The 27,852-nt window shown below is 37.6% G+C and overlaps 1 protein-coding gene and 1 pseudogene across 1 annotated transcript; one reads left to right on the top strand and one right to left on the bottom strand.

The window, feature by feature from the left end:
• The first annotated feature begins 743 nt into the window (after positions 1–743).
• Positions 744–11,833, top strand: LOC115961288 (annotated as a pseudogene).
• Positions 11,834–21,664: 9,831 nt separating this feature from the next.
• Positions 21,665–22,135, bottom strand: LOC115961287. The gene has a single exon (XM_031080291.1). It carries the CDS (start codon positions 22,133–22,135, stop codon positions 21,665–21,667), a length of 471 nt encoding a protein of 156 aa, XP_030936151.1.
• Positions 22,136–27,852: the final 5,717 nt, after the last annotated feature.

The raw sequence follows: 27,852 nt of genomic DNA, 5'->3' as shown, positions 1-27,852 counted from the left end.
TTAAAATCTATTTTTCTTGCCTTTTGAGATGCAAATTGACTAATTAAATTTTTGTATTCAAGTTCTTCTAACATCTCATTTCCAATCAATAATATAGTTAGTCCACTTAATCTTTCTTGGAACATTGTCGATCTTAGATATGATTTTATTAATTTTAAGTTTTTCATATCTAGATGCATATTTTCTCATATCTAGATGCATATTTTCTAGTAGACATTTCTAATTAAACAATATATTTATAAAGATTGGAATAAAAAATAACTTTCAAGTGTAGAGCAATAGAACCTGATTTATATAAAAAATATTGTTGTAATTTCATCGAACAATAACAAGTTTTTAACAATCTCAACTTGCCTAAATAAAGACTTATTCGTTATATTACCAATAACTATATATATATATATAGAAATGCAAGATTTAAATTTAAAAAAAAAAAAAAAAATCCAAGCCCAGACAAGAAGATGGCCACACACAAGTCTTATTAGATAAGACCACCCAATAAAAACAAAACAGATCCTATTACACCTATAAAAAAATAAAAAAATAAAAACACTTTCAAGGCCCAACGGCCAGCAACTCAAGTAGAATAGAAACAAGCCCAGCGCCTAGCAGGCCCAGGGCAGTCTTACACAAATAAGAAGTAAAAAATTTAAAAAAAAAAATGCTTCTGCATAATCAAATAAGAAAGAGAAACTATACCTCAATGACTCAGTCCTCAGTTCAGAGTCTTCAGATGTGATCGGATGATTCAGATTGGAGGGCCTGAGCCAGCAACAGAAGGATTTAAGATTAGGATTTATGACCAGTGGAGAGAAAGAATGAGGGAGGCGGAGAGCAAGGGCCGAGAGAAAGAGGCAAAAAGCAAGCATGAGAAAGAGAAATGGTAATAATTTTAGAGATTTGAGATTTTTTATTTGTTTTGATTTGTGATTGTTTTGTGGTTAATTTCTTAGACCGGATTTATAGTTTATCTTGTTGAATTTTGGTTTATTTAGAAGATAATAATGTTATTTTTTGGACAATTGATTTTGTTTAGACCAAAAAAAATTTTATGGTACCAAAGTTTAACTAGATATATCAAAAATTTTGTTCTTTGGTCACAAGAATGTGCCAGATTTTTTTGGATTCACCTGAAACTACTTTTTTTTTTCTACTGCCCCTTCTTTTCCAAAATTATGGAGCCCCCTTCCACTTAGGGCCTTAGGCAATTGCCTAATTGGCCTAAGAGAAGGGAAGGGCCGGCCTGACAAAGCCAATGAATTTAGTTTAGTCTTTTAGTTTAAAATATTTGTACAAAAACAATAACAAATAGATAATAATAACTGCATAAAAATAAAAATGTTAGATAAACTTGACAAAATAAAATGGTTATTGGCTCATAATTACCCACATTGGCAATAAATACTCATAATGAATTATCATATAACAATTCAAAATTTGAAAACTTATAAAAGAAAATTGTAGAACTTCATACCTTAAATTTTTTTTTTTTTTTGGGTCAATTATTCGATATATTCAAAAAAAAAATATTAAAATTTTTTAATAATCTCCCTAAACAAAATTTCTGGAGCCGCCATTGACTCTTCAAGCTGAGAGAGTCACTTAAGATTTAAAAAATTTATGAGTAAAGAGTGTGTCGGAGGATTTATGACTTCACTTCCGAAATTCGGAGAAAAAATATTTAAAAAGCCTGTTGGAGATTCTATTAGCCAAATATATTTAGTCTGAACTCCAAACTAAAAGCACCATGAACCAAGCCATCCACACGCTCACCAAAAAATCTAAAAGCAATAGTACGTCTCTCTCTCTCTCTCTCTCTCTCTCTCTCTCATCAGCATCATCGAGTGGCCTAGCTTGATTATTATATGGGCAACAAAGTTGTAGTGAACTTTTTTTTGCTGAGAGTAGGGTGGCTGATCTTGGTCATTGAGTGTACAATCACAGTGATAGGGTAGCCAACTTAGCCATTCTAAATTATTGTGAGGCCAATCCTAACTGTTGAGTGATAACTTGGTCATGAGGTGGTCCTTCTTGGCATTCAATTCGTAGCGTGTGGGTGTGAATGAAAAAAATTAAAAAGTACTTGAATATAATATCTTATGCATATGTGTATTGGAAAAAACTAACAAATTAAAATAGAAAATAATTTTTTTTTTTTTTTAAGAATATTAAGTATTTTAACACACACAGGAAGAGGGGAGAAAGTCTTAAAAAAACTGACAGTGATGTATATCCAAAATGGCCTAACTTTTGGATACACAGCATACATTTTAAACTTCTTTAACTCACACTCATTTTTTGATGTGAGATTAACCCACTGTTTTTTATTTTAAGAATACTAAGTATTTTAACACACACATACATATAAGGAGAGAGAAGAAGGTCTTAAAGAAACTGACAATGGTGTATATTCAAACAGGCCTAGCTAATTCTTGGATACACAGCACAGACTTTAAACCTTTTTAAATGAACTTTTAAAGAGCCAATAATGTGAATGGTTCTTCCATTGTACCACCCTTTTTTATAGAGAATTTCAACCTATGATGTCCACTCTTTTTTTGGTGTAGGTTAGATCTCTTATTCCACCATCAGATACTTTACCAGTTGAGTTAACTGAAATTCACTCTTCCATTGTACCCATGGTTGTCAAAATCACGATCCGAATCGTAAAATCATGCGATTTTACGATCCCACCTCACCAAAAAGTTTAAAATCGTAACAGGATTGCAAAAATGGTAGGATCGTATGTAGGATCGCATAGGATCGTAGGATCGTATGGGATCCTACCGATCTTACCGATCCTACCATTTGGCTTGATTTTTTTTTTTTTTTTTTTTAAGTGGGATTCATTTAGGTAAGATAATCCACCTAAACCCACAAGCCCAACGGGTTATTAGAAGTCCAATAATGAATTGAAGTCCCAAATTTACCCCTATGTCAACATAAAATCTCATAAAAACCTATAGTACTTAAGTTTAACGTTTTCAAAAACAAAACCTAAAATATTTAGATGATGAAATGGGATATGACAATGACAGTGATTAGATTAGAAGAACCTTAGAATGAGAATTCTCTTTTGGATTTCATATTTGTAATTAGCTAGTTTACCTTAGATTGAGAATTCTCTTTTGGATTACATATGGTAAATTTGTAGTTAGCTAGTTTTTATATGCTAACTAGCCTAACTTATTTTGGATTTGGAACTTAGAATTTGGAAAACATTTTCCATATGTGTAGATAATATTTTGGTATTTAGTTGCTAATTAAACATGTACTAAACTTTTTAGATACATTATGTCAAAAGTTAAATATATTTTGTTTCGTTAGAATGATATAAGAACGATGTAGTGCATGCAAATTACATTTTATGATGCAATTTTTTTTTTAATCGATGGATTCATATTTTAAGTGATTATATAACATACAAAATTACTATCAATAGGTTTTTTGCTTAAAATCTAAAAATAGGTAGGATCTTACAATTCATGATCCGATCCTACGATCTACGATCCTACCTACCTCTCACGATCCTACGTAGGATCCCGATTTTGACAACCTTGATTGTACCTGATTGTACAATTATAGCTATCAAAATTAAGTGGGTAAGTATTTTCCTACAAACTTTTTTGGTGGACGGTTCCTCCAACCCACTACATAGCAACTGAAATGAGAATCCACTCACTTAATATAGGAGTCTAAAGATTATTTTTCCTTCCTTTACCAAATTTTTAGATTAGTTTGCTCTCTCTAACGGATTAGAGTCAAGAGATAAGTATTACGTTTTTTTTTTTTTTTTTTCTAAGAAGAGATAAGTGTTACATATTATTTAAAAAGAAAAAAACAAATAGATAACTTAATAATGGACTCATGACATTTTTTTTTTTTTTTCTGATAATTATTAGAAGTCTCATGGCACTTTTGGTTTTTATCAATAATTGAAATTCAATATTTTCGAGGAAATCTCAGCTAGCTAATCCATGGGTTTATGGGTCAACAAGTTGTTGTTGCAAAGTTTCAAAAGTTGGGAAATACACCATGTATTAAAGCCCTGAAACAAGGGACTATCACGTTGGCACCCCTAACTCTCTCAAGCTCTAAATTTAAAGTGGCTAGAGGAAATCCTTGCTAGCTTCTAAGATGTGCTTGAAGTTGCATCATTTTCAAAGGTGTCTTGTTAATTCTAACCAAAGTCATATATAGCAGAGGTTCTTTTTGCTGAAAGCTGATTGGTTGAAATGTTATGAATGAAATAGAGAAATTTATTTAAATTAGCATGATTTGGCTATTTTGTTATCACATGGCTAAGACTATTATTGGGGTTGTATAGTGTAGGGTCATAATTTGGGGTCCAAGTCCAAAGTGTATGGAGTCTTGGTCCAATGAGCCCAATACAATTAATTTGTAGAGAATGGGTTGGAAACTCAAGCCTTAGCGAATCAGACGAGCGACCAACATGCCTAAGTGATAAAGAAAAAAGATAACATCAGTTTACTGGGGAGAATCATCCTCGAATAAAATCTGAGGAGGAGGCCCTTCTTCATATGTTGTTTGTCCCCCCCCCCCCTTTTACCAGTCCCGTCCCCTCTATTTTATACTATTTTCCTCCCATCTCCACCGTCCACGTATAGATTTAGATTTATGGTGCTGATACTTGTCCCATCAGCCCCTCCCCAAAGTCGTTGGGAGTGATTGTAAAGGCTGGAAAGCAGGATTCAGTTAGTTGCAGAACACTTAATGCATTGATAGCAGCTTTCTCTTAGATATTTCCCTGCCTCTCTTTGTCCTTTTCTTTCTTAATACTTATCATCTTTCGTGGAGTGGTCTGATGCATCACTTTCAGATGGCTGACCGTCCCCTTTCTCCTCGGCCTGGCCTGTCCGAGGAGGAGTTCTTCCTTGGGTTGGGTCTCTAGCCCAACATATACATTGGTATGGGCTTCCCGGTTTATCACCCCCACATATAGATATTTTCATTTTTTAATAAAGTATACTATTTCTATCTCAATTAATATTTTTGGATCAATTGTGCTTTTAATCTCATTAATTGTTGTTGCACACGTTGAATTACATTGTCATACGCACTCCAACTGAGTATCAGGTGTTGAAAATATGATTTCAATTATAATTATGAAATGGTGAAATCGTGTTTTTACATTTTTGCAATTATAACTAAAATTGTGAACAAGATTTCAACTATGTGTCCAATACTTTTTTTTTAGTAAATAGTAATACTTATTAGAACACACACGAAAATAATAATATTAGCGTTTTAAACCAGGTTTATAATACATTATATAATCAAAGTACAACTATAAAAAGGCCTAACCTTTGTAGTTGTAGACTGGGTGTGTCTTGTACATATAGTTTATAACTATCGCTACTCTTTTTAATCTGACCCACCTTAAACTAAAATCCTGACTCCGTTACTGTTTTTAATCACATGACCCACTTAATATTCATGTGACTTAAATTATTTAATAAATTACATGATTTAATACACAAAAATTGTTTTATGAACTACAACTACATAATAATTTGAAGGAGGTTACTTCAAACAAGTTTGAAGGAAAACTTTCGTACAATCACTATCTGGCTCATTCCTGTAGTTTCTTGACATCCTTAGGCCAAAGGATGATGTAAATAAATAAAATTAAAAAAAAATAAATAAATAAAACAAAACAGAACCAAAAAATCCTCTTGACCGAAATCCAGATTGGGCTATATTGCACCACGGCCCAACTAGTGACCCCCAACAAGTCACGGGTCATAAGACCCATTGGCCCATTTTTTAATTTTAGAAAACTACATGTGCAATGAAACATCAACCGTGAACACCTAGGACTAGGAGCTCGTTTAAAATTATTGCCAGTACTATAATACTATCAGTAATTTTTATATTATTTTAATTTTTTATGTGGAAACTATATCAGTAATGTTTTTTTTTTTTTTTTTTTTTAAGAAAAATATCAGAAATGTGAATGGTGCAACTTTGCAACTTCTTATGAAAAAAAAAAGTGAAAGTCGGCCCAATAGACTGTATTATGTCATTACATCAAACCCAACCATGCATGGGCTTTAGGGTTGGGGCATTATGGTTTTTTGTGAACTATATTAAGCCCATATGTCACCATTTTTTTAAAAAAAAAAAAAATATTAGAATCCACTTGCCCCCGAATTAAATAACAAGGGCTCATAGACTTGGAGATGAAGTTAGGCAAGGTAGCCCCACCCCTAGCTCTTATGGATCCACATGTGGGACCTATCATTCATGGGGCCAAATTGGGCAACTCCATTGCCAAATTTAACATTTATTTCTTTCCTAAAAATTTTAAGAGATTACACACTTTAACACAACTTAAACACGTAACAAGTAGTGATTGAGTTACTTTTTATTAAGTACTAATAATTAATGGACTCGTGTGTAAGTAATGCAATTCAATCATACATTAACAAATATGCAAGTTGTATCAAAGTGGGTAAGTGTATATCCAAATAAAAACTGGTTTCTCTCCCCTACCTAAATCCCCCAACCCTATAAAAAAATAAAATAAAAAAGTGAAGAGAAAAAAAGTAATACTTATAATTTGGCCTTCAAATAGCCAAATTAGGGGAGAGAGAAAACGTGAGTGAATTTGGCTTTCCTAATTCGGCACTTTCAATGCCAAATTCCCTCTCGAATTTTTTCATACCTAATTTGGCATCTTCAAACAGATAATAGAGGAATTCCATGATAAAGGTTGTTATTACAGTCACAAATCTATATATGTTTTTTTTGTCTCTCATTTGAATTATCTAGACGTGTACGTATATATGCTATTCACTAAAGCCAAAAAGCCATCCCCAAGTCATTGATGCCTTTTTTTTTTTTCTTTTTTTTTTGTGGTAAGAAATCACAAATCTGATTCTTGAAAAAAAGAAAGAAATCCCAAATCTTACTCTTAAGTCTTAAGGAGCTCACGAGTTGCACTTGCATGGACGCAAGTTTCATCCAATCGAATAATTAAATCATATATATATATGGGGTTTCTCATTAACATTTTCACTAAATATAACATCATTATAGCTCCCAAAGAAAAGAGAACAAGGTCGTAGGGGATCCTTAAACGAGCTCTCAGTTTGCACTTTTTTAATTAGATTGCTTGGCTTTTACCTTTTAGTTCTGTAAAGCAAATTTCAACAATCTTCGATATGGGTTCGTGACGGTATAGCTTTATAGGGGCTATTCTTGTTGGAATTCTCATGTTTCACTTTCATGGCTTTGTTCACTCAAAAAGAGGTACACATGTTTTAGTTTACATTTTGTTCTCCATTTCAGACACAGTAAATAGAGACATGCATACGCTAATATTACTTCAGCTGACGTTCAAAATGTCTAGGTGGCCTAGCTATATTCTAAACTTTTAAATTTGCGAACATAATATTCTAGTCGTGTAGACAAAAAGCTTATTTGGTATTAGCTTTAGTTTTTAGCTTTTAGTTTTTATGTATAATTTTTTAAAACTTCAATTTTTCTCGTCTTTTCTTATCTTTTTTTTAAGTACAAGTATATTTTAGAACATTTTTAATAAAAAAATTTCAGCAAAACACTAGATAAGTTATTCCCAAACGAATACTAAATTTGTATTTAATGAAGCTATTATTTGGCAAATTATAAGTTTTTCCAAAACTTAATCTCAAGAAAGAGTAAATTGGGACTTCAGTCGGGACAAAATGGGCTTTTACCCTTTTCGGACAAATTAATTAGCCTTTTGCCCTTCTTCCCAAACTAAATAGGAAAATACCCCTCTTTTGAAAATCGAGTTTTTCAAAATCGATTTAAGTCCTATAATGACGTTTTCAAAGACCTATAGTGACGTTTATAAAGACCTATAGTTGCGTTTTGTAACTTGATATCCATGAAATCTATAACTCGATTTCATGGATATCAAGTTATAAAACGTCACTATAGGTTCTTAAAATGTCATTATAGGTCCTTAAAAACGTCACTATAGGGCTCCAGAAATTTTTTTTTTTTTAACTCGATTTTGAGAAACTCGATTTTCAAAAGAGGGGCATTTCCCTATTTAGTTTGGGAAGAAGGGCAAAAGACTAATTAATTTGCCCAAAAAGGGCAGAAGCCCATTTTGTCCCTTCAGTCGAGACATAGTTTAGATTCACGATCAACTAATTTGATACCAAAATAACTTATGAATTGCCTCAAAAGAAGTAATTAGAAAAGAGTGAGTCAAAATTTTGAGCTCCACCATAATAACTTAATTCATAATAACTTATGAATTAACTTATGGGCTCCACCATTTTGTCAAAATTTTGAGTTAGGGACTGAGACATGCACCCAAGATTTGGAACCAAACAAAAATCAGGTAAAGAAAAACTAGAGATAGAGATATAAGATATGAAAACTAGTATGAGTGATAAAAAATGAGATATGAGAACTGAGTATTGAGTTAGGAGCAAACCAAATACTCGCTAATTATTTGACCACTATTCATTATCATATTAAGCCATATGCATTGTTCTCATATATCTCTTTTCCTTTCTACATGCAGCTCCACACTATACATTTGTCGAAGAAGCAACTTCAGCCCCAGAAATTGCATATTATGACTACATTATCATTGGTGGACGGACAGCTGGGTGTCCACTAGCAGCAACTCTCTCACAAAATGCAAGGGTCTTAGTCCTTGAAAGAGGAGGCTCCCCTTATGACAATCCAAACATAACTAACATGGAAACTTTCTCAAGCACTCTTTCGGACACGTCTCCTACATCCCCTACCCAACATTTCACTTCAGAAGACGGCGTGTTCAATGTTCGAGCACGCGTTTTAGGCGTGGAACCGCCTTGAATGTCAGATTCTACTCGCATGCTAGCACTCGTTATGTAAAGGAAGCTGGTTGGGACGAGACATGAGACATCGGTGAACAAATCTTATGAATGGGTGGAAAAGTTGGTGTTTAAGCCACCAAAGATGGATTATCAAGTTGCTGTGAGAGATGGTTTGCTTGAGGCTGGGGTGTTGCCTTACAATGGGTTTACATATGATCATTTGTATGGGACTAAAATTGGAGGGACAATTTTTGATAGGAAAGGTCATAGACACACGGCAGCAAATTTGCTTGAGTATGCAGATCCAAGAAAGATTACTATTTATTTGCATGCAACTGTGTGCAAGATCTTGTTTAGGTATAATAATGCGGTAAGAATTTTTCATTGAGTACTTTGTATGATGTATCAGTTTTTGTAACATGAATCTAGGCCTGAAGGTGAGTGCATGGGGTCAGGTTGGATTGATTTTGAAAAATTTTCAATCTAGCTCGACTTCTTTATGTTAAGAAATTTCTCAAAATTAGCACATGATAACTCTAAAACCAACCTGGTACGCAGGGATCGGGTTGGGTCAATTTGGATTAATTGGGTTGGGTTCATTAGGTTGATGGGTTGAACACAAACCGTAAACTTATTAGTAGACAACTTGAGCATGGTAGTGAATGTTTGAAGATTTTTATAGTGGTATTTTAATTTGCAAGCAACCACAAGATGAAGTCTAAGAAAATAATGTAATTCTCTCTCCTTTTGTTTGCCTGGGGTATTGAAATTAGTATAAAGGACAAGAATGGAACTGCTGTGGCATGACTTTAATTTGATCAGCTGGTTTTGATAATCCCTCTTTGATTATTTTGATGCAGGAGCAGCAAGACCTCAAGCTTATGGTGTGGTTTTCAAAGATGCATCGGGCCGGAGTGTTTCACAAGGCATACCTAATGAAGAACTCGAAGTCGTTTAATGAGATAATATTATCAGCTGATGCAATTGGAAGCCCACAACAATTGATGTTGAGTGTATTGGGACAGGTGACCAATATCTACAGGCCCATGGGATCAAGGTAGTGTTGGACCAACCCTTGGTGGGCCAAGGGATGGTTGATAATCCAATGAATATGCTCATGATTCCTTCTCCAATTCCAGTTGGAAGTGTCTCTCACTCAAACTGTGGGCATCACTAGGTTTGGTAACTATATTGAAGCAAACAGTGGACTGAGTTTTATATTTTCCTCTTCGGCTCAAAGGCTTTCTAGAGACCTAGGGCAGCTCAGGTTTTAACTTCCTACTTCTTAGATATCCCTCTCACAACTTATGTGGGGCCCACATTTTGTGTGTGTGTGTGAGAGAGAGAGAGAGATCATGCTGAGAATATTTGGGTCCTTCAGAGTTGAGGTCCAATTGGGTGAATCGAGCCAAACTTAAATATATCTTAATTTGATTTTTTTTTCCTACATGCAATATGTAGCCCTTTTTTTTTTTTTTTTTTTTTTTTGGTTTGTTTGTTTGTCAAGAGTTCTTGTGGTTTAATCTTCATGTGAAAAACTTTGGTTTGAATCCCTCCCTCCCACTTGTATGAAGAAAAGGCTTTTTTTTTTTTTTTTTGCTTTTAGGTCCCATAAATACATAATGATGTCACAATCACAAAGCAAATGTCACTTATTGCAATTTTGATCCAAAAAATCCACCTATAGTTTCTTCTACCTATTAAATTCAAAGTAAAGTGACGCATGTTACAATCCATGATGTTTCAAACAAGATATGAAACTATATGTTCTTGAATCAAAAAATTACTAGATATATCATTGCATTTTAGTAGAACACATTTGCAAATTGCATTCTCAAAATGTACAGGATCACCCGATTTCAAAATAAACTAACCATCTTCTTAAATAAACACTGACATAATAATTAAATTTGTAAATACTTACATAAGAGAAATATGTCAATCTGAACTCATGATCATGTGCATGCTCTTAATATATTGGACAAGGCAAAACTTTGGAGGTACAGCATGTAATGAACTATACCTAGGTTTTGTCCTGTTGAATAAGGTTATTTACTTAAATGAATTTGAGGAAACTTTGCTCAAATTGCATACTAACCAACCCTTCACAGTGCCCCCAAAAGCAATGGTCAAAGTTGTTGAAACCATAAATGCTATTGCCAAAAAGACTTTTAAAGGAAGTGTGGTAGTTGAAAAGGTTGCATATCCCCCCTCTTTAGGTTATCTCAAGCTTCGGAACACAAATCCGAAAGACAATCCAGCACTTACCTTTAACTATTTCAAAGAACCGGAGGACCTAAGGGGGTTTGTTCTAGGCATGAGCACCATCATGAATGTTATAGATACATATCCATTTTCAAAGTTCCGGCATAGAAACATGACAATGCAGGCACTACTAGATATGGTGGTGAGTTTACTATGGAACAAGAGGCCGCAACATCCGAGTGCTGCGTTTTCCTTGGAACAATTTTGCATAGACACTGTCATGACCATGTGGCATTTCCATGGAGGTTGCCAAGTAGGTAAGGTTGTTGATCATGATTATAAGGTTCTTGGTGTGGATGCGCTAAGGGTCATTGATGGTTCAACATTTTTACAATCACCTGGCACTAATCCTCAAGCTACTGTAATGATGTTGGGAAGGTAAAAACTTAAGCCGATGGAAAATGGAGAACTTAATCTTTTAACTATTCTTTTAAGACTCAACATGCGTGATTTTAACCTTTTCAATAAGAGATAGAGTGGAGACAATGCTCAAACTTTGATACTATAGAATTGTGAATTTAGTTATTTAACCTTTATTTTAACATATTCTTAGTCTTTAACTTTTCTTTCTTTGAATGCAGGTATATGGTAGAGAAGATTTTGCATGAAAGGCGTTCACATGGGAGGAAGTAGAAGATGATTCAACTTTGCCTTTTCAAGTATTATGGAGTGTCATCTATTATCATTGTGTTAATGCATTTTAACATTAAAATAACACGACAATCATAATAATAATAATAAGATTCTATGCAAGAAATATATTGTAAGGACACGATTTGGTCCCAAAGCTCAAAAGAAAAGTCAATGGCCCAAAGAACTTAAAACAATAAATTTGTAAATAGTGGGCTTGAAACTGAACTTTCAATGAGTTAGGTGTCTAATGATCATAGTAGGATAGTTGTAATTAGAAAGCATAAAACAAACAGTTTTGGACAAGGAAAATCCTTTTTGGCAAAGTCCGAGGAAGGTTGTTCATATTTATTTCTCTTAGACTTAACCAAAATTACAGTTTTTTAGTGTACAGTGGTTTTTCTATAGATTATCTATTGATCCCTTTGTAATGAGATTTTTCTTCTTTATATTCCCCTTCCTTACTTCATCTCAGCCCCCCACGTAGATCAGATTGTTGGCTTTGATACTTGTCCCTTTAGCACCTTTCTAAAGTCTTTGGGGGTAGTTGTAAGGCTGAATGTTACTGTTTAGGTATCACCTCCACATTAATGCAGCTAGGGGGTTAGCTGCAGAGCATTCAATGCGGTGGTAGCAGCTTTCTTCTCAGATATTTCCCAACTCTCTTTTGTCTTATCCTTATTTGATGTTCATCCTTACCAGCATGATTACTTACTGTCTTGTTCTTGATGAAGGGTCGGACCTTTGACGTTTACTCCGTTTAGCCAAGGAGGTACTTCTCCTCGGACAACATTTCCAGATCCTTATGACCAGACTTCTTCCACGGACCATTAATCTGTATGCCTCCATTAGTATTTACCTGTCCTCAGACTATTTGATATCCTCAGGCACGGCCTACGGCCCTATACCCATATTTAGGCCCTTCATCCCTACAATAGCCCCTCGAAATTCCACTCTTTTGCTCCTCGAAAAAAAGAAAGGGGGACGATTTTCTGGCAACTACCTTTCTCACTCTTATGTCATTTCTTTCTATGCAAGCATCTTTTCAACTGCAAAGAGGCATGCTCCTAACTCTTTGGCATCTGGGACGCTTCATCATTTATTTCTTACGACGCCTTGTCTCCCACGTTCTACGGTGTGATGGAGATCCTACGGTGGAAAAATTTTACTGGGATTTGGGCGGGAACTCTCCCGCTTACTTTTTCCCTCCCTATATATATTGCTCGAAGATTCTAGCTGTTCCACTTTTTTCATCTTCAACTCTCAAGAACCAGTCCAAAGAGCCCTTCTATACTTTCGTAAGTTACCTTTAGCATTTCTTCTTAAATTTAGGACCTCTTCTTCCTTGGCCTATTTAATTTACACATCATCACCCCAACACCTTCAATTACTTTTCAAATCGGTAAATTCGCTAGCTTAGTAGACACCCCAGAGGGTATACAGAGTTTTAAAGCCCATTACTGCATTCCACCTAGGGTTTCAATTCGGTATTGCTACAAAGGGGAATGGCATGCCATGAGGCAAGAAGGGGAGGTAGTTATCCCCATGATAGCCTTTATAGAGGGGGGGGGGGGATGAGAATTTCCATGGGTAGAGTGACTAAGGATTATCCCATTGCCCACAGACTTTGTCCTACCCAGTGTGCCCCTAACGTGTTTAGGATTCTAGGTAGTGTAGATGTCCCTTAACGAAAAGATTTGTGTGAACCTCACCCATCACTACGTTAACTGGATTTATAATCGTCAACATCTTAAAGGCCAAGGATATTATCTGAAAACTAGGGTCCTTGCAATCAGGCTTATTTCGTGTCTCCCTAATACTAACAAGGGTATGGACAAGGACTTCTTAATTGTCTCAGGGGAGTGGCATGATGAACTTCATTGCCCAACACAAGATGGGACACCAAGTGGGGTGTTTAGGTTTAGGTTTACTACTCTAACATTTTTTTTTGTTCTTACTTTTTCTGTCTTAATTTGTAAATTGGTTCTCATTTATCTACCTGTGTTTTATTCTAACAATGTTTAACTTTAGATGAACTTGCAGATAAGTATTCTGAAATCCCAAACTTCAGCCTTGTCAACGAGCATGATCTGATGAGGATACTCAAATCCGAGATCTTCGTGCACACCAACGGATAATTACGAGCTGCTTACATAATTCTCAGCTACGACCCTATCTCGTCGAGTTTCCAAGCACCTAAGTACATGATAAAGGCGAAGGATCCTCGACTATAGCAAATCAACATTGCCGTACCTAGTTTCCTTGTTGACACCCCTCTAAAAGGCACATAACCAGTGGAGCTACCCTTCTAGCGCACTGCCGAGGAAGAAGCAACCTCCTCCCTTCCAGTTCCTGAAGTAACAACCAAGGTAGTGGAGGTTTCAGACTTCGAGGAAGATTTTGAGACTTTTAACCAACCTCAATCTCCAGAACCAATAGACGTTGACTTCGGCCACCTTCCCCCTGCATAAGTGAGCAGCATCCAAGAAGCCCCCAGTATACCTAACGCAATGGTGCTACAACACAAGGCCAAGACAAGCCTTCTTAAGCTTCTTGAGTCTTATGTAGGAGGCATTGTGCCCGAGGTGGCTATCCCTTCCAACAAACCCAAGCCCCAAAAAGGGTCCAAAATAGCAAGGGTAGCCTAGACGAGGTCCTCAAGTGAAAGGGCCACTGTGGAGAGGGGGCATGATCATCACCCTAAGGTCCAAACTTAGAACCCTCCCTTAGTATTGAACGGATCTCTCCTTCCCTTGGATTCCTCTATCAGGGACTTCCAGAAGGGGAAAGCGGGGTATATGGCCAATGTCTTGGAGCACCCACTACTGCTACCTGATGACATGGCCAACTTGAGGACCATGAAGAAACAAGAAGTGTTTCTAACTCTGAAGAGGGTTCTTGCATTGGTAAGTTTTTCATTTTCTCTCCTCTTTTTTTTTAAGTGTTTCAATTCTTTCATCTCATTCCCCTTTTTTTTACAAAGGAAATTCAAGCTGCACATATGGCCAAGGAACTAGTGAACAATTCCCACCGGTAAATGAAGGAGGAGGAGGAAGGACGGCGCATAGCTGCCATGGACGCCTTTACCTTAGCCGAGCAGAAGGTTAAGGATCTTAATGCCAAGCTAACCAAGGCTATTAGAGAGAAAAGGAGTGTTGAGGCGGCCTTGGAAGGTGCTGAGAGACAAGCAGAGACCCAGCACCAACAGCTGCACCAAACTAAAGACCAGCTTTCTATAGCTAAGGAGCAGATAGGGACTTTGAAGAGAAAGTTGGAAGAAGCAGAAAAAGCCACAAAAAAAGCTGAGCAAGAGGGGTATGATATTGGGGTGGTAGAGACCGAGGAAAACCTCAGGGCTTAGGTCTCTAGGGTTTGCAGAGGCTATTGCCTCCAGGTGTGGAATGAAGCCCAAAACCAAGCTGGGGTGGATGCTTCTTCCACACTGAGGAGAGCAGAAAATGTCTTCTACCCCCCAACCATCTGAGCATTAGGCCCTTCAAGCTCTAAGGCTGAGAGTGCTCCTAAAGATCCTGACCTCAGCAAGGACACCTCTGCCAGTGCTCTCCCATCTTCCACCATTCCTCCTAAAGAGGTTGACCACGTTGGTGCTGCTGAAAAAGAGAAGGACACAGTAAAAGAGGTAGTCCTGAGCCAACCAAGCTGCCAACCTCGCCCAAGGAAACTTTCAAGTAGAAAGGAGTCTCCCAGAGCCAAGAGTTGGTACTGGTTACCCTTCCCTTCACTGCTAAGGAAGACCAGGTACCACTCAAGCTATAGTTCCTAAGGCGATTACCAAAGGTGCAGCCAAGGCCAATCCTCCTCCTTCTAAGACCAAATAGGGCTTCAGTTCAATCTTGTGGTCTCCCTCTATATGTTTTTTTTTTTTTTTTTTTTAGATTTGTACTTTCCTTTTATATATATTTGTCTTTTATGTTTTTCAACATGTATTTCCTTGCCTTTTCAAGGCCTTACTTAATGAGAAGTAGTAAATTCCTTTATGTTTCATCGTGTTTAGACAAAACAAAGCAATATTTATTTCTTGATCAGTGTTTTACCAGTATAAGCATAAATTAAAATCTCTCTTGATTAAGATGTATCTTCATTCTTAAATTTGACATTTATTTATGCAAGTGGCAATCTGATTATTACCTTTCATGTAATTGGTAGCGTAATAGGATAACCTTTCCTAGCCCATAACACTTGGCAACTTGTTACCTAACTTAAAAAACATACTTTGTGTACCGGAAATAAGTAGCTCAAAGGATTATGCGTACTTCAAGATTCCCTTCTTAATTTCAAACAATGGTGAAGCACCTATCTATCCAAGGCATACGATCCAAGGTGACTATCATATTCAGGACTTCACTTAGCATTCCATTTAAGAATAGATTCAGGTAGTTGTAGGTGTTAATTTACCCAAGGTATGTGGTCCAAGGAACCAAGCATTACCAAGGCTCTATTTAACACTTAAATAAATAATGAGTAGCGTTAATTTACCCAAGGTATGTAGTCCAAGGAGCTAGGAATGACTAAGGTTTTGTTTAACACTTAGATAAATAATGAGTAGTGTTAATTTACCCAAGATATGTGGTCTGAGGAGCCAGGCATGACCAGGATTCTGTTTAACACTTAGATAAATAATGATAGGTATTCATTTACCCAAGGTATGTAGTCCGAGGAACCAGGCATGAATAAGGTTCTATTTAACACTTAGATAAATAATGATAAATGTTAATTTATCCAAGGTATGTGGTCCAAGGAACCAGGCATGACTAAGGTTCTATTTAACACTTAGATAAATAATGATAAGTATTAATTTACCCAATGTATATGGTCTGAGGAATCAGGCATGACCAAATTTTTTTTTAACACTTAGATAAATAATGATAAGTATTTGTAGGGACACAATTTGGGGCCCAAGCCTAAAATGTATGAAGTCTTGGTCCAGTGAGCCCAATACAATGAATTTGTAGAGAATGGGTCAAAGAACTAGGTCCTAATGAGTTGGACAACGGCTAGTATTGAATTGCATGATGATCAAACACAAATAAAGGATGTTGATATCAATAAACTTTCAGTCCGAGGAGGTTAAACCTGTATATAATGATCATTCTTGAATATCAGAATGATTTAGATTGCTATACTATTTCTTCTCTCTATTTTCCGATCCCCTTCTCATGAAGGGTCTCTCACATTATATAGCCCCTTTTGGGCCATCTTGATCTTACACTTGTTGATCATCTGAGTCCTTACTTAAGTGCCCGTCCCATCAGACACCCCTTTCAGCCTTCTATGAGTTGTGGTAGCTAAGGTAGCACTGTTCAGAAGTCTTCTCCACATAAATGCAGCCAGAATAGTAGTTGTAATGCATTAAATGCGGTGGTAGCAGCTTTTCCTTAGATATTTTGTGTTTCCTTCTTTTTCGTATGTTTATGAGGCACATTCCTATCACTATAGCCTTTTGGAGGGTCCCTCTAATTGCTAGAGTACACACTTGAGCTACATTCATCGCATCCGAGGAGGTATTCCTCCTCGGATCATCTTCCATTCATTTCCTACTTATGAGACTTTAACTGGGGATCTCTTAACGACTATTTACCTCTCCTCGGACTTGTCAATTGTCTCGGGTGAAGCCCAAAACCCAATATATGATCTTGGGCCCTTACCCCCACAGTATTAATTTACCCAAGGTATGTGGTTCGAGAAACCAAGCATGACCAAAACTCTGTTTAATACTTAAAGGAATGGAACACACAACATATAATATTATAAATGAAAATTTGGCAGAGTTACCTTTCATTAATAGTAATACCTTCGTAAGATATTTACATTTCAAGAGCGTGATATAACATTTTCATCTAAATCTTCTAGAAAATAAGCACTTATACCAACTACCGAGGTAATACAATATGGCCCCTCTCAATTAGGCCCCAACTTTCCCCATGTTGGGTTTTTTGCAGTACCCACAACTTTTCTCAATACTAAGTCACTAGCTGCTAACGGCCTTGTCCTTACACTAGTATCATACCCCTGTTTGAGTTTTTGTTGATAATATGCTAGCTGAACCATGGCAGCTTCCCTTCATTCCTCAACCAAGTCTAGACTTTTTTCCAATAACTTATCATTGTTGTCTAAAGTGAACAAGCTTGTCCTTAGTGTCAGAAATCCAGTCTCTAGAGGGATCACAGCCTCAGACCCATAAGTCATTGAAAAGGGTGTTTTCCCAATTGACCAATGAGGAGTAGTCTGATATGTCCAGAGAACATGTGGTAATTCTTCCACCCATCTACCCTTTGTCTCGTCCAACCTCTTCTTAAGCCCATTTACTATAACTTTATTAACAGCCTTGGCCTGCCCATTCCCTTATGAATAGGCTAGAGTTGAATATCTATTCCTAATGCCTAATTCACAACAGTACCTCCTGAAAGTTTTACTATCAAATTAAAGCCCATTATATGAGATGAGGGTATAAGGAATCCCAAATCAAGTGACAATGTTTTTCCATAAAAACTTATTTGCATCCACATCCCTAATGTTGGCTAATGGGTCGGCCTCTACCCACTTTGTGAAGTAATCAGTGCCGACCAAAAGCCATTTTCGGTTTCTTGCTGCTTTAGGAAATGGTCCTATAAAGCCCCACTGAGCAAATGGCCATGGACTAGACAAAGGATTAAGGACACCTCCTAGTTGATGAATGTTTAGAGCAAATCTTTGACATTGATCACACATTTTCACATACTCTTGTACCTCTTTCTGCATACTTGGCCACCAATACCCCTGAATAAGGGCCCTATAGGATAGTGACCTGCCCCCTGTATGACTTCCACAGATTCCCTCATGTAACTCCTCCAAGAGTAGCTCCACTGCTTCAGGATGGACACACAGCAAGTATGGTCTAGAAAAGAACGTTTATACAACTTTTGCTTCTCGAACAACCAAAAACGAGGATCTCTCCTCTGTACTTTATCTGCCTCTCCCTTCTCTTTAGGCAAAGTACCTTCCTTGAGGAACAAAACTAAAGAATCCATCCAGCTAGGCCCGACCTTAATTTGGTGAACCTAGACCTTCCCTTTCTTCTCATCGGTGGGCTTATGCAAATCTTCAACGAGTATAACTCGAGATAAACCTTGTCCAGAAAAGGTTGCCAAAGTAGCTAGAGAATCAACATGTGTAGTCCTGCTTCTCGAAATTTGCTGCAAAGTGAAAAATTCAAAACTTGATTGCAAGCGCCTAGCTTGATTCAAATACTCTTGCATTCTCAAGTCTCTAGCTTCCAACTCTCCCTTTACTTGGCCCACCACCAACCTCAAGTCCAAGAATACCTCCACTTCTTTTCCTCCCATTTTTTGAACTATAGTCATCCCTACCAACAAAGCTTCATATTTGGCTTCATTATTCGTGGCTGAGAAACCCAACCTTAAAGATTTTTCAATGGTGATCTTGTCTGGGGACACCACAACTAGTCCTCCCCCAAATCCTCTCTAATTAGTTGCACCATCAACATACAATTCCAAGATGAGGGTCCTTGTAGGGAGATTGTTTCAACTAGTTTTTTTCCCAAATTTTGCTCCTCGTCCGCCATTTCTACTGGAGATTCAGTAAATTCTACCACCAAATCTACAAAAACCTGGCCTTTAATAGAGGTTCAAGGCATATACTTGATATCAAAGGCTCCCAAAATTGTTCCCCACTTGGAAATTCTCCCTATATAATCAGCCTTTCAGAGCAATGATTGAAGAGGAAGTTGGGTTAAAACCACAACTGTGTGAGCTTGAAAATAATGGGAGAGTTTTCGTGTAGCATGTACCACAACCAAAATAGCCTTCTCTAGAGGCAAATAATGAACCTCTGCTTCCTGTAGTAACTTGCTCACATAATAGACTGGTCATTGTACTCCATTGTCCACCCTTACTAGTACCAGACTAACTGCATAGGATGCCACAGCAATATAGGTGAAAAGAACCTCCTCCTCCTCGAGCCTGGACATAATGGGTGGCCGAGAAAGATAATCCTTCAATTGCTGAAAGGCCAAGGCACACTCTTTAGTCCACTCAAATCCTTTCCATTTGTGCAATAGTTAGAAGAAAGGCCTACATCTGTCAGTGGACTATGAAATAAATCGGTTCAGGACTGCAGTCATTCCTGTCAACTTCTGAACTTCCTTGAGACTCCAAGGAGGTTATAGATTGTTAATTGCTTAATTTGATTAAGGTTGAATTCAATTCCACGATGAGTGACCATATAAACCAGAAAATTGCCTCAACTAACGCCAAAAGAACACTTAAAAGCATTAAGGTGTAGTTTGTGTTTTCTTAGTACTTCAAAAATACTTTTGAGGTCATTTACATGCTCGAACTCCACCTTACCCTTCACCACCATATCATCTATGTAGACTTCAATGTTCTTGCCAAGTTGAGATTCAAACATCCTAGTCATCATCCTCTGATAAGCGGAACTTACATTCTTCAGTCCAAAGGGCATCACTTTGTAGTGGTAATTCCTAGTGAACGTAACAAAAGCAGTCTTTTCCTGATCATCCAAAGCCAATAGTATTTGATGGTACCCTTGAAAGGCATCTAAAAAGCTTATTCAAGGATGACCAATTGTTGCATCCACTAACTGGTCTATCTGAGGTATCAGGAAAGGATCTCTGGGGCAAGTTTTGTTTAGATCTGTGAAGTCCACACATACTCGCCACTTCCCATTCTTCTTCTTTACCACCACCATGTTGGCCTACCACTCAAGATAAAACACCTCTTTTATTGCTCCTGCCTACTTAAGTTAAGCCACTTCCTCTTTAACAGCATCAGAATGTTCTTTGGAAGAGCGGCGAGGTGGTTGCTTCTTAGGGGTGATAGATGGATTAACTGTTCTCCTTGATTGCTATAAATCCCTTTCTGTAATAGTCAAGGATTCACCTTTAGACTGATGTCTAATTGCAGCCACCAAACATTGTCTGGCCATAGACTGGCTTCCAATCAGTTCCTCCACCTGATCCCCTGAAAGATACTTCACTTTTAAGTGCAAAATGGAGGAAACGGCCCCTATGGCATGAAGCCAAGGCCTCGCCACAATAGCCGTGTAGGGGGAATATGCATCTAACACAATAACGTCCACTTCCATGACCTCCAACCCTGCCTGAACAGGTAGTCTGATCTGGCCCATTGGGATGATTGTCTTCCCATCAAACCCCACCAGAGGAGAGTCATAATAAGCTAGGTCTTCGGGTTTTAGATTGAGCCCTTTGTACAGAGTAAGGTACATGATCTCTGCATTGCTATCTTGATCTACCAAAACCTTCTTCACATCGTACCCTCCAATCTTGAGGGTAACCACTAGGGCATCATCATATGGCTGTAAAGTTCTCACCTTATCCTTATCAGAAAAGCTTAGAGTTGGTCGGACTTCCATTCTACCCCTCTTAGAATCAAAGGTCAAGTCCTCAACATGTGGTCGGGCTATAGACATCACCCTAGATGGATAGGAACCAGTCCTACTTGGGGCAGCAAGAATAATACTGATTGTCCCCAAGGGCGGTCTTAAAGAAGCCTCCTTTTGATGTGTTGACCCTGTCTGGCTTCCCTGTCCATTGGGCTTATATAAAAATTGCTTCAGTTTCCCAATTTTAACTAGCTGCTCCAGGTGATCACATAAAGTCCTACACTCTTCTGTAGTGTGTCCTCGATCCTAATGATACTGGCAATGAAGACTTTGATTGCGCTTTGTGAGGTCTCCTCTCATCTTATTTGGCCATTTGAAATATGTTTTATTCTTTATCCTCTCCAGGATTTGGGGTACAGTCTCGCTGAACATAGTGCTGACTACTTGGGCAGTAGCAAACCTAGTATGTCCAGCAAAATCTCTTCAGGGCCTATTATTATTGTACCTATCTATCTGAAATCCTTTCAGTCTTGGGGAATTACTTTAGTCTTCTCCTTTCCCTATTATTGGTCCTCCTCAACCCGTTTATATTCATCAATTCGATCCATGAGCTGTCGTATGCTTTTAGCAAGCTTCCTTGTCAAAAACTTCCTTAAATCATGCTCAGCAAGTAGGCTGACCTTAAATGTCCTTATTGCTACATCATCAAAATTTACATCTATTTTATTGAACATCTCCCAATACCTATCTAAGTACATCTTCAGAGTCTCTCCCTCTCGCATGACCATAGACAGCAAGAAATCCAAAGGACAAGGAACCCTGCTACATGTAACAAATCGAGCCCTAAAAGCCCTAGTAAGCTCTTGAAAAGAGCTAATTGATCCTTCCTCCAATCCGTCAAACCATCTCATCGCCACTGGCCCCAAGCTAGATGGGAATACCATACACATTAAGGCTTCATTCTTTGAGTGGACAACCATTCTTTGGTTGAAATGGTTAACATGTTCCACCAGGTCCATCCTACCATTATACATGGTAAATGTTGGTTGAGTAAACCGTCAAGGAAGTTTTCCCCCTTCAATCCTTCGTGTGAATGGTGACTTGGAGATTTGGTGTAAGGCCCCACCCATAGCATCATTTCCTAAGCCCCTGCGAGATGGGCTTCTGCTCTTCCGCCTATAATGGCAGTCTTCATCACAAAAGAAAGACTCACTAAGAGCAGTCCTTGCCCTAGGCCTATAGCTACCTTCATCATCATCAGAATGAGATTCTGAGCTTGAAGGAGTCCCTCTCCTTTGCTTACGGTGTAACTTCCTCCGTAAATGATCTATCTCCAGCTACACGTTCTTAGTTTTTTCTCCATGAGACACATGGCTCCCACTTCTAGAATGACTCCTACTTGTATGAGTGGTGTGCACACTAACTTCACACTCCCTCCTTTGTTCAAGATTAAGAAATTGATCTTGACGTTAGGATCCTACAGATTCTTCACGATGTGGTCCTGATCCTACCATGATTGAATGAGCTCAAGAATGTTCAAATTCCCTATAGACTGCGCCAATTGTAAGGACACGATTTGGTCGCAAAGCCCAAAAGAAAAACCAATGGCCCAAAGAGCCCAAAACAATGAATTTGTAGATAGTGGGTTTGAAACTAAACTTTCAATGAGTTAGATGTCAGTAGGATAGTTGTAATTAGAAAGCATAAAACAAACAGTTTTGGGCAAGGAAAATCCTTCTCAGCAAAGTCCAAGGAAGGTTGTTCTTATATATTTCTCTTAAACTTAACAAAAATTACATTTCTTGAGTGTACAGTGGTTTTTTACAGATTATCTAATGATCCTTTTGTAATGAGATTTTTCTTCTTTATATTCCCCTTCCTTACTTCATCTCAGCCCTCCACGTGTAGATCAGATTGTTGGCTTTGATACTTGTCCCATCGGCACATTCCTAAAGACTTTGGGGTAGTTGTAAAACTGAATGCTACTATTCAGGTATCACCTTCACATTAATGCGGCCAGGGGGTTAGCTGCAGAGCATTCAATGCGGTGGTAGCAGCTTTCTTCTCAGATATTTCCCAACTCTCTTTTGTCTTATCCTTATCTGATGTTTATCTTTGCCAGCATGATTACCTATTGCCTTGTTCTTGACGAAGGGTCGGACCTTTGACCTCTACTCTGTTTAGCCGAGGAAGTATTTCTCCTCAGACAACATTTCCAGTTCCTTATGACCAAAATTTTTCCACGAACCATTAATCTATATGTCTCCACTAGCATTTACCTGTCCTCGAACTATTTGGTATCCTCGGGCGCAGCCCACGGCCCAATACCCATATCTAGGCCCTTCATCCCTACACTTTCTATCCAAATTTTTTTTCTCTTACTTTTCCTATACAAATGTCATTGGACGTGGTGATTTGAAAAAGAAATCCTTTAAGTGAATTCATACGAAAATAAAAACAAAATAAAAAGAAGTTTGAGATTTTGAATTTTCCTTAAACTACTTTTTATTTTATATTTCTTATGAAATTCTTCCCTAAAATTTTCAACTCGCATTCATATATGTCAAGTGACTTTTAATGTAACGAGGCTATCAAAGTAACTTTTAATTTTAGATAGATGGCTATCAAAGTGACCAAATCCAAACTTCAAGAATCAAATTAACAACAAATCCGAATTTAAAAATTATTTAATAGGTATTTTTGCACAATTGTCAACATAGGCCGGCATTGAATTTTCTAACTATACAAAAATTGGTTTATATAGTGTACAGTTGGCAGTATGTTATTATATCGGTAATTGTTCTCTAACATTTGTTGATATACACTCCGTACATACAATGTTCATATTTTCAAATGTAATGTCCACCTTTTTTTTTTTTTATTAATGTCCATATTTAAAACTTGAAATTGATGATTTACGATAAGGAGAGTGCGAAAATCAATGCTAATGTTATACATACATTTTAAACACCTAAAAATGCTTGACGTACAAATGCAATATTTTCAAATGGAAAATATTTGGGAAATTTGTAAAGATAAATGCTTTTGCCTATAGAGCCAATGGGTCTTGATTTCTCCCATGAAACGTCCTAGTCAAAACAAAGTTGGATAAGATATATATGGCTTAGGTAAAACTAGAGTATACCCAACTATCAAACCTAAGAATCTTGGACCTTGACCCTGTTGATGGTTGATCAATCTTCGTATACCTATCGATCAGTTGTCACACTGTTCAAGTGTTTTTGGCCTTTTCTCAATGTATAATTTATTGCCAATCATGTTTACACTATTTTGATGGAATCAAGTTTTCAAAAATATGTCTTGATGGAGTATAGAAGGAGAAGAGAGATTGTTACTACTGAACCAGGCAGTCCAGATTAGGCATCATGGATGATAATGGTAAGAACCCAGGAAGAATTATGATTCTTTTCACTAGTGACATTGCATCAAAGCTATCATTGCACCGAAGCTTGTTTCTACTTAGGAATTCCTAATGGTGTTTCATTTTATGATTGAAATGGTTGTCACAAAAGGAAAAAATGTAAATCAAAGCGAAGGTTTTGCTGAAAAGCTATAAAGCAAAAGATTAGAGGAAAAGAATATGACACGAGGATATGCGGTCAAGTAAGGTCCCTCTTAGCTTCACAATGTGGAGCATAACCTGATTCTCTTCTCAGCACAGCTGCTTTTTTCCACTTCCCGTTCTCACATTCAAAGCAACAAAGAATCTTATATGCAATTGGGAAGAGATTTTTCAAGATTTGGTAATGGAAGGTACAAAAACCCTGCCCCCTTTCCCTCAAAACAAAACAAAAGAAAAGCAGATCCCCCTAGGATATCCATAAGCATATGCCATTGTTTCAATGGTTTATTCTTTCAGTCAAGTGCAATTGAAGTGCATAAAAAGCTATGTTTAGGTGTCACTTGCAAAACCCAAAAGCAGTTCTAGCTAGGCAGTATATGCATTAGAAGGAAATTAGTTTCAATATAAGCAAACCAGTTATATGCTAGGAAGCACCGATGCGGCTGGGAGGGTGCCACACTAGATTTCGATGCAGCTCGACACGGGGTGTGGCCACCGACGAGGCTACCTACGCATTGGTGCCACGTCTGAGTTTTTTTTTTTTTTTTTTTTCGAATTCGGGCCGACTCGGCTTCGATTCGCGCCAACTCGGCTCCGATTCGGGCTGATTTGCGCAGAACCAGGCAAATTTGGCCAAAATCGGGTCGTATCGGCTGGCAACCAAAATTGATCAAAACGGCCGAAACAGGCTGAAATCGACCATGAATCATGCCGGAACAGCCGAAATCAGCTTTGAATGAGGCCCAAACATCCTAAATCTATCCTTCCTCAATTTTTTTCTGAATATTTGTTGCTTCTTTTGTGTTTTTTTTTTTTTTTGTGTTTCTTGCCTTTAAAAATATATTTGAAATGAAAATGATAACATATAGAAAATATATAGAAAAGGATGTTGTTTGCATGCTTTCCCAGTAGTGAAATATATTTGTTATCATTTGTTGTCTGCATGCTTTCAAAGGATGTTGTTTGCATGCTTTCCCAGAATAAAAATATATTTTTGCCTTTGAAATATATAGAAAATATAAATAAAAATATTTTTAATAATTTTTTAATCACCGCACCTGCATCCGCACCCTATTTTTTCAAAAATTGCCAAGTCTCGCACCCACACCCAAATCTGGAAACGAACTCGTGATTCATAGGTTATAGGGCGTCTCTTCCTTGGCATGTAATGAGGATTGATTGAGTAACATGTAGAGCTACCAAAATTTCATCCCATTGATTTGCCAAAGGAGAGTTGCCCTGTGACTGCTTTAGCTTTTTCTTTTTTTTTTTTGAGAAACCGGCCAAAAGTAGGGCCGTTATTGTATTGCTAGGAAATCCGAAACATACACCTTGTAAATGTCAGGAGGAACAGACTCCTTCCAAACTGAAATAGGAAAAGAAAGTCTCGCTCTACGGGCTAAAGCATGTGCCAAAGCATTGCCTTGCCGTTGTGTATGAGAGAAAGAGAAATATTGAAAGGAACCAACTAAAGACATAATGTCCTTTATTAAGTGACCCACGTCTGGGTGATGAAAACATTGTTTTTTGATTGCCGAAATCGAGGTTTCTGAATCACCTTCCAAAATTGAACCATGTAGATTGAGTTCTTGGAGGAAGTGGACTACCCTTCAAGCTACAACAGTTTCCAATGCCAATACTGATGATGGACAAGGAATTATCTCGGATAAGGCTGCCATGACTGTACCAGAGGAATTTCAGACCACAATGCCAATGCCCGCTGCTCCCAAATCTTCAAAAATAGCACCATTAAAATTTGTTTTCAAGGTACCAGGATCAGGTGGTTTCCAAATGATTTTTTTCGGCAACTTCTTGCTGATAGGTTTGCTTCGAGTTTGCTGGAATTCCGAGAGGTATTGTTGAGCTTGGTCCGCAATCTTCTCCAGAGGCATTACTGCTTCCTTAACTCTTATCTTGTTTTGACAATTCCAAATAAACCAACAGTAGGTGATAAAGAGTTCAGCTCCTTTTTGGTTCTGCAACGCCAACCTGAAAAGATCAAAGAAAGAAAAAAAAATTTTGATTTGTCGCATTACGCAACTCATCAAAGTTAGTTCCCCAGACCACTCGTATATTCTCACAACCCCACAAGGCATGAACCACTGTCTCGGGCTCTCTCTTACAGTTGAGGCAGACATTGGATTGAACTACCTTTCTCCTTGCCAAATTATTTAGAGTAGGGAGGGATTCAGTGCAAGCACGCCAAGCAAAAGTCTTGACTTTATTTGGCACTTTTAATCTCCAGGGGGTTGTCCAGAATTTTCTGACTTCTCCATTATCTGAAACCGAAGCTGCCTCACTATTTTCCATAGCACACAATAACTGATACCCCGACTTGACTGAATACATCCCATCCTTAGACTTCGGCCAAATTAGAATGTCTTCCTGAGGGGTAAAACAAATAGGGATCGACCTGATTCTCTGAGCTTCAAAGGGCAAAAAACAGGTATCTAATAACATCCCATTCCACCATCCTGTGTTGTCATCTATGAGATCAGCTACCATCGTGTCAACATGTAAAGAAAAGGCTGGGGAAATAATCCTACTCGAGCCTTCCCCTGGCAACCAGCAATCATGGTACACTCTGACACTTTGGCCATTCCCTATTCTCCACCTAGCACCAGTAGCAATCACTTTCTGAGCACTAAGGATACTGCGCCAAGCATAAGAACCTGACTTAACTTGTGCAGAAAATATGTCGCCTGATGGGAAAATTTTAGCTTTGAAAACTCGGTAGAACAAGGAATCTTTGTCATGAATTAATCTCCAAACTTTTTTTGCTAGCATGGCTTCATTAAATTTCCTAAGTTCTTTGAACCCCATCCCACCTTCATTCTTTGGTAAACATAGAGTCTCCCAATTCTTCCAATGAATCTTCCTCCTATCATCCCGTTGCCCCCAAAAGAAATTTTTAATCATCACCTCAATATCATGGCAAAGGCCTGTGGGTAATTTAAAGCAACTCATTGCAAAGGTTGGAATGGCTTGCACAACAGCTTTCAACAAAACCTCCCTCCCAGCTTGTGACAATAGTTTTTCTTTCCATCCTTGAAGCTTACTCCAAATCCGTTCCTTTATATAAATAAGGCTCTCCTTTTTATTCCTCCCCACCATTATTGGAAGGCCCAAATATTTCTCGTACTCCTTAATTTCCGGAACACCTAGGAA

This window comes from Quercus lobata, chromosome 9 (assembly GCF_001633185.2).
Source record: "Quercus lobata isolate SW786 chromosome 9, ValleyOak3.0 Primary Assembly, whole genome shotgun sequence".
Lineage (NCBI taxonomy): Eukaryota > Viridiplantae > Streptophyta > Magnoliopsida > Fagales > Fagaceae > Quercus > Quercus lobata.
This window is presented reverse-complemented; position numbering and strand designations above follow the sequence as displayed.

Excerpts from the sequence above, each read along its gene's own strand:
- LOC115961287 (XM_031080291.1), bottom strand. The coding sequence starts at position 22,135 with ATGTATAATGGTAGGATGGACCTGGTGGAACATGTTAACCATTTCAAC.